Source organism: Aplysia californica, unplaced genomic scaffold (assembly GCF_000002075.1).
Source record: "Aplysia californica isolate F4 #8 unplaced genomic scaffold, AplCal3.0 scaffold00052, whole genome shotgun sequence".
NCBI lineage: Eukaryota > Metazoa > Mollusca > Gastropoda > Aplysiida > Aplysiidae > Aplysia > Aplysia californica.
This window is the reverse complement of record NW_004797322.1, coordinates 988730-996669: the sequence shown is the minus strand read 5'-3', so window position 1 is coordinate 996669 and position 7940 is coordinate 988730. Positions and strand designations below refer to the sequence as shown.

The 7940-nt window shown below is 38.1% G+C and overlaps 1 protein-coding gene across 1 annotated transcript in view; it reads left to right on the top strand.

Annotated features, from left to right (window-relative positions):
• Positions 1 to 1315, top strand: part of LOC101850234 — a gene marked incomplete in the record, with an annotated part of 10044 nt that extends 8729 nt beyond the window's left edge. Inside the window, 1 exon segment of the mRNA XM_013079455.2 lies at positions 692 to 1315. Within this exon segment, the coding sequence (XP_012934909.1) occupies positions 692 to 735 (44 nt within the window).
• Positions 1316 to 7940: the final 6625 nt, after the last annotated feature.

Sequence of the window (7940 nt, the reverse complement as noted above, 5' to 3'; positions counted from 1 at the left end):
TTATTATTTTTTTCTTCTTCTTCTTCTTCTAAATGTATTTATCATTCTATTTACTCTTTTTGGAAGGGGCGGGGGAGGATCATTTAAACATTTCAAATGTTTTGACCAACTCACATTGGAGGGAATACAGGTTTATTTTGTCTATTTAACATGCAAGACTATTTTTTTTAAAATGAAACCATTCAACCAGTATGTCTGGATTTTATGTCATCTAGCCCACTTGTCTGAAAGATCCTGTGTAGAACTATCAGAGCGCTATAATATATAATTTTCTGCAACCCTATATCGCTGTGGCTAGCATTCAATATTGATGGTAATTTGTACTCTTGTTATCGTTGCAGCATGTAATAACATGAGTGAACATTTTTAATACATATCAGTTTTTTTTTAAAGTGTGTGGAAAAGCATGCATGCATTGTTATGGAGACATGACAATACACTGACATAGATACTACATTGGAAACAAATATTATACATATATTTCTCTTTAACCAAATTATAGCAAGTTTATCAATGTATTGCATAATACAAAGAGGATCTAGAATGAACATCAATATAATTTTACACAATACGAGTATTTCTACTATTTGGAGGGTCAATGAAAACATAAGGAAACTTTATGTTTTTGTTCAGGCATCCTTTATAAAATTAATGCTCTTCTTCTTCACCTTTCTTTTCTTTGTTTATACAGGCACCTTTGCAAAGAGAACTCTGGAACATTTCTTGGGACAGTAGAAGAAAGCAAGACGTTTGTGAAATCGATATGTACCATGACATGACGGAATCAGACGCTCGTCAGATTTGGGACAAATGGAGTTATTGGAATCACTTTGAAGTTGTTTTTTTTTTAATTTACCTTGCTTCTAATGAAGATGCATTCATCTGTCTTGAATAAAAGTTGAGACATTTGTGATTAAAGAAGGTAGGGGGTCCCATGGTTTCCAGGGTAAAAATTACGAAAAAATGTCTGCCAAAGTGTGGTGACTTCCGAAGCTTGAGTATTCCTGGAAACTGCAAACTTTCATTTTGATGTGCTTGTGATCAATAAATATTATCAATTTTGTTTCGTCAAATCCATATAAAAATGTTTTTTGACGTGGACGTTAAAGGTTTTGATCCATCCCACCCCCTTTTCGGAAAAAAGAAAGATTGATAAAGACTGCATATTAAGCTAAAATGGCCCGCTTTCTTTGATTTCATTATTTTGGCAAGCACCTCGTTTCATCACGATGCCACATACAGATCAAACTGTTTAATGTGGTATGGACTTGTTGAAACTGAAAACAGAATTAAAATAAAACTTTCTACACAACTAGTCTAATGTTGTTGCAATTTATTTTGTCTCTCCTTTTATGCAAATAGACGCCATCTTATGAAAGACTACATAATTTATCACAGTACCCCTGAAAAACCGAGAGGCAGTCTTGTACTTAAATGGTCGTTATATTAATGAAACATTGGCTTATCAATGTTGCAAAATAATAATCTAAAAACATGCTGTAACATTGTCTTATTAATGAAACAGGAACAAGAGTGTTTTACTTTCATATAAGTATAACTGTCCTTTTTACTTGTAATGGCTGGCTTTGTAAGCCTTTTTTTTCTTCAAAACGTATATTTTGTTAGTAGCGTTTGATTTAAATTTCGCCCAACTAGTTGCTCGCACTGCATGAAGGGGTGAGTACTTGTTTATATAAACACAGTAAGCTGATATAAAATATAGTTAATAGCAATTAATGAAATTATCATGATCACTCTCCCCCTTGAAATCAAAAGAAAATAAATAAATAAACCAAAACAAACAAAAAACCCGACAACAAAAATAAAACAACATCAAACAAACAAAAACATGAAATATAATTACGCCATGTCGCAAATGTAATATGAAACAAAATTCAAAGTTTGGTAAATGGATGGTTTGCCGGTGCTCTGGTGTGGTTTGCTCCTCCTTTCCTACCCAACTCTATCATCCTTATCTCCCACCTTCCTTTTTGTGTTTGTTACTCTCTTGTAACACCTCTAATCTTCGGCAATTATATGACCTATTGTGTTTCAAGTGTCGTAAAACTTTTACTAAAACTAGAAAAAAAAATTGGTAAAATTTTGTAATAAGCCAATATTCAGCACGGTTGGTACGCTTTAAAGAATTCCTCATGATGATGGCAAGTAGGGCCACTAACTACCTCATGCTCAGGGGCGAAGGCTGACTTGTTTGACAGCGTAATCAAAGTGAAACAGGACCAGATATAGATCTATATATATGGCCTGTAGATATCACATAAGAATCTTACTCGAGGCGGCGACTCTGACTGAGTTGTAAATGAAAACAAATCCGGAATTCATATTGTATGTTCAACCGCCAAAATAATCGGGAAAGTATCTTATTAAAGATCAGTTCCAACTAAAATTAAATTAACTTTAGATGTGAATACATAAACACAAAGCAAACAAGCAGAGATGTCAGTACTAGATCTATATGTCATAGATCTACCAGAGAGTCTAACTAATTATCATTTTTTAAATTTCACATTTGGCTGTTTTTGTTAGCCTTTTGCGGCCAGGAGCTGGTGTCATAATCGAGGTCACGATCTGATTATAGGACAGTAAAAAGTCGAGGAAAAAAAACAAGCACATGCAGCAGTAAAGAGATTGTTAGGAGTTAGTTCCCCTCACATTTATGAGGTAGACTCGACCAGTGTTCGTTAGCTTACTTAATCAGGGCTTGTGGTTGATTTTAACTGTGGCCCCAAAGGGGTGAACAGGGTATATGTGGCGATGAAACAGCCACGACTGCTATGCACATGTTCCCTCAACTGTATTGGTAGATTCTTTCAGCCCCACTTTAAGCTTACTTAGGCCTAATCAAAGCTTGCGACGGATTATGGAGTGGCCCGAGAGGGGTGAGGAGGCTATTTATGTGGCCGTGAAACCGTTTTGAATGTTAGGCATGCTCATTGTGGATTACGAACCTCTTTTTACTTTTAATTTAAGAGGTTTACGTTTAAGGATGAATTTGACAGCGACAATGTTTCAAAATTAGGAAGGGAAGCAGTGATTATTTGATTATATAGACGCTTCGCCCCTGCTCATGCTTGCTTGGTATTGCCCCTGCTTAATCTGCAACTCGTCACAGTTATCAGAGACATCAATAAACGTGCATTACTGCATTCTATTTTTTTTTTAGATCAAACAGCTCTTTCATTTTTGCTTGGAACAGTTTGGATATGGATTGAATTCCAGAATCTGAATACGTACGTCAGGCAAATTGTCTTAAAAAAAATCCAAGACCGTTTAATACGTTGACTATGGCATCTGGTGATAATTTGCACAGATAACGTGTATTGCTTTTTTGTGTGCTTGTTTTAAAAAGAAATATTATTAGTGCGTTTGTTTCTTCCCCTTCAACACATACTATCTCATTTCTGAAGTGGGTCACGGCCAACGCGGGTTGAGAGGGATACGACATCCAAATAGAAAAGATCGCGATACTTGACAAATTTTTTCCACCCATGGGAATCGAACTAATGTCCTCTACATGCGATGGCGAAGCGCCCAAAAGCGACACCATAGACACTGGTCATGCTTTGTGAGTTGATGTCATCAGGCTGAAGAAGAAAAACGGCCAATCCACATGCGGATGTTGATCTTGCAATTGGCAGTGTTCTGGTCCAAAATGCGATTAATTCCATCGATTTGTCACACTGGGCTGTGGCAAGTTTTGGATGGGACAAATTATTTGATCGTCAACCCCACACCCCTCCTCCTCCACTCCCCTCCCCCAAAACCAATTAAATAATTTTAAAACTCAGTTCAAACAAGGTCACAGGGACATTCATCCTATCCGTCCTATATATTTCCGTTCGTCAGGTGTATCAGAAGAATCATTTACAATGTATTTTTGAGTCAGCACGCCTTCTGTTGTCATCAGTAACTTTCCCTTAGCGAGAATATCACCAGAAAAAGAGAGAGAGAGAGAGAGAGAGAGAGAGAGAGAGAGAGAGAGAGAGAGAGAGAGAGAGAGAGAGAAAGAGAGAGAGAGGGAGAGGGAGAAAGAGAGAGAAAGAGAGAGAAAGAGAGAGAGAGAAAGAAAGAGAGAGAAAGAGAGAGAGAGAAAGAGAGAGAGAGAGAGTATGTGAGTGTATGCTTGTGTGTGTGTGTGTGTGTGTGTGTGTGTGTGTGTGTGTGTGTGTGTGTGTGTGTGTGTGTGTGTGTGTGGGTATACCGGCAGAGCTCTGAGATTTCAACTGCCGAACCGTTAGATTTTGAATTGAGAGGTCATTTTCTTCACCAACTCTTCACGTCTTCGAGACTTGGTTCACTGGATGCAGGACGTACTTTTATAATTATTATATGTCTGCATCACTGAACGCATCATTGTTCTAGATTTGGTCTATTACCCCATTTGCGGTGTATATTCTGCAAATTGTAATGACATTCAAAAAATTGATTCACTATTTTTAAAGAGGAAATTTTTTTTTAATGCAGTAAAGACCACCAGTTTGGTTTATTTTACCTTCAGTTTTATCAGTTCAACATAGATTTAGACCACTTTTTATTTCTGCTACATTAAGAAAAAACTATATACAAAAGGTAACTTATCAATTTCTTTTCTGTTGCTATAAGAGAAAACTATATGTGGTCAATTTTGGGGCATGTACAGTTATTGGTATCATCTTAAAGCTTGTTCACTTGTCTTTATTTGGATGGAAAAAAATATCCATTTATCTTGAATACAGGTCGAGCTATTTACGGAAGAAGCAGGTGGGGTCACTTGTTTTCAGAGGTAAAATTAGAGAGAAAATGGCCGCCGAAGATTAGTTATTTCCTTAGCTTAAGAGTAAGTGGTAACTGAAAATTTACATTTTTTGTGCCTTTAATCAATGCTTTTCAGAAAAATCCAAACAGAAATCAGTTCTTTAATGGGCATGAAAAGTGTTGAGCCAAAAAACAAAAATTTGATAAAAATTCACAAACTTGAGGAAAAATGCAGGTTTCTTGACTTTGATTATTTTTTGACGAGATCCTGATTCACACACGCTGCCTCACATATACAAAGAACTGCTACACAGATTATTATGTAGTTGTTGTTTTTTTAAACCGTGGTTTAAATCATCTTAAAAAATCGCAGTCTATTTATGACTAAAAAGAGGTTTTCATTTGAGCATGCAAACGCATGCAGACCCCTCTTTTCCCCCTATCCACCCCCCCCCCCTGCTCCCGCGCCCAAACTCATATATTCTTTTGTATTTTTTAAATTTTGTTTTGGGAAGTGTTTTACGGCGCTCGTAACTGTATAAGGTCATATGAGCGCGGGACACACCGAACATTATCAGTTAGTAGGATAATAATATTTTGAATTTTACCAGGGTTTTGGCCTAAGCCTACTCTTATTGATTTTAGATCAACAAGGGATCTTTATTAAATATGGGACCTCCAAGATTTTTCACCCTTCTCCGAGAAGGCTATGTGTAGATCTTTCCCACCAGAAGATCAGGGTGTGGCAGAAAGACAGCAATAAGAAGGAGCCAAGGAGTAGCAGTTGACAGGCAGGAGAAAAAGTTAGGAGCCCAGAGGAGTGGACAAAGGAGGTGAGGGGGAGGGGCCAGGAAGTGGAGACGAAAGCAGACGATAGAACATTGCTATAGAGCAGGAAAGTAGTTGAAAGGAGACAATTTTAAAGAAGAAAACTTTTTTGTCGGTACCCGGATTCGAACCTGGTACTTTTGAATGAGAGGCGAACACCTTAACCTCTAAGCAACGAGAGCTCTTGCATCATATTTTTTGTTTACAAGACAAGATTCAACAACAAAATAAAAGCATTTTTTGAAATCGAAAGTTCGTATTTCATGTGTCAAACAGTGTATCAGAACTTGATAAACAATCTAAATTATTGGTTGCCACCAATAAAAATAATAATTTCACTGCAACTAAATATACTTCATGCAATTGTAAAGTACCCCTTTGTACGTGGCGGTCAATTTATTCGGCAGCAATCCATATTGTGAGAATAATATTATTATGAATTTGGCAAAAGAGAAAATTGCTCATGAAACGTAAATATTAGTGTAAAGTAAAAAATAGCATTTCAACGCTGAACTAAAAGGTTTTGAAAATATGCACAAGAATAATAATTTGTATACTTTAAGGCTTTCTTTTAAACTGCAGACCGATTGTAATGGCTCTAAGACAAAGGGATCTCACTCTGATGAGTAAACGTTTAAAAAATGATTATTCCCCCTATCATGAAGCACAACCTCTTTGTTTAACCCATAAATATTTCGATAAGTATAGCTACTTGTCAAGCGCGGGGCACTCTAATACCATGCCGAGCTCATTGAGCAGTATGAATTAATGGGTTACAACAGTCGTCTCGGCTCCTTCTGTTTCGGCAGACAATGGCTGCGCCTGTACGTCACTTCTGTGGAGAACATCGTCTGGAGTGGCTCAAAAGTCTAATTCGAGCATGACAGTGTCTGCTACACTTGTTGCAGCCGGAGGCTTGATTTTGCTGCTTCTCTTTTCTGCGGCTTCTTCTGTCCATTTCCTGTTCTTGTCTTGTCATTTCACTGTGGCGTACTCCTTGACGTTCGATGCCCTTCCATACTCCACGATCCGCAGCAAACACTTCTCAGTGGTCTGAATCTATTCTTGTTGTCTTAAAGTCGTGCTTACAAACGTCTTTGTAGCGCAGCACTGAGCGTTCTACGTGACGATGTCCTGCGGCCAGTTCGCCGTACAGAATGTCTTTCGGAATGTGTCCATCATTCATGCAATGTACGTGGCAGATCCACCAAAGACTACTCTGGCAGAGTAGGAGGTGCAAGCTGAGAGAACCAGACTTTCAAGGACAGATGTAATTTATAACCATGCCCTCCCAAGTAATGCCATGGAGTCTGATCAGACAATGGATATGGAAACTTTCAAGGCTGTTCTCCTGCTTGGCGTATGTAGTCCATGTTTCGCTGCCATAGAGCAGTGTGCTCAGGACACACGTTTGGTAGACCCTAAGCTTTGTTTTCAGGGTCAGACTACTGTTGGTCCACACTTTCTTGTCAAGTTTTGACAGAACAGCTGAAGCTTTGGCTATGCGTGTGTCGATTTCTTTGTCCACTGACATATTGCTTGTGTCGGTGGAACCCTGGTAAAAGAATGTTCTGTGTTTTCAATGGGGTTACAGCCAATCCGGAATAAATAATAATAGTAATAAAAAAGCATAATTTGTTTAACGCAAATTTCCGCTCAACAGCAAGTTATATGCACTGTACAGTCTATTACTCTAGCAGACCTGATAGCATTCTGAGCCAATCTCAAATTTCCTGGAAGGCATACAGTGCAAGCTGAGGAAAAGCAGAGGACAACGATCAATGGCGAGAGCTGAATTTCAGATGCAGTGGTGCCACCACAGTTGCCCCAACCACGGGATAGAAAAAGAAGAAAAAGAAAAAGAAGAAGACGAAGAAGAAGAAGAAAGTAAAGAAAATTCGTGCAAAGTGTCTTTCAAGAGGACACAACGTCAGGCATAAGGGTCCAACCCTCGAACCCCCCAATTCCACAACCTCACGGTTACGGGTCCGGTCGCCTTACTATTCGACTACCGTAGCCACAATCCAAAGTAAAGTATATAAGGTTGCATGGTTGTTACACCATATATTCAAATTTGGAACGTGAAGCTTCTCAAAAGATGGTCCCAGTAAAAAAGAAAAACAACAACAAAAAACCAAGCCCCTTGGGCTGCACATTATTTGTCAGCAGTTTGTATTTTGACAATTGAATTTAGCTCTTTGTAAGTCTGTTTGTGCTTTAAATCTGTCATGCAGACCCATTCAGTTACATCAAAGGCACTGGTGACTACTACTACTACTACTACTACTACTACTACTACTACTACTACTACTACTACTTTTCAGAAATAAAGTAATAATGTAAAAGATACCAACATT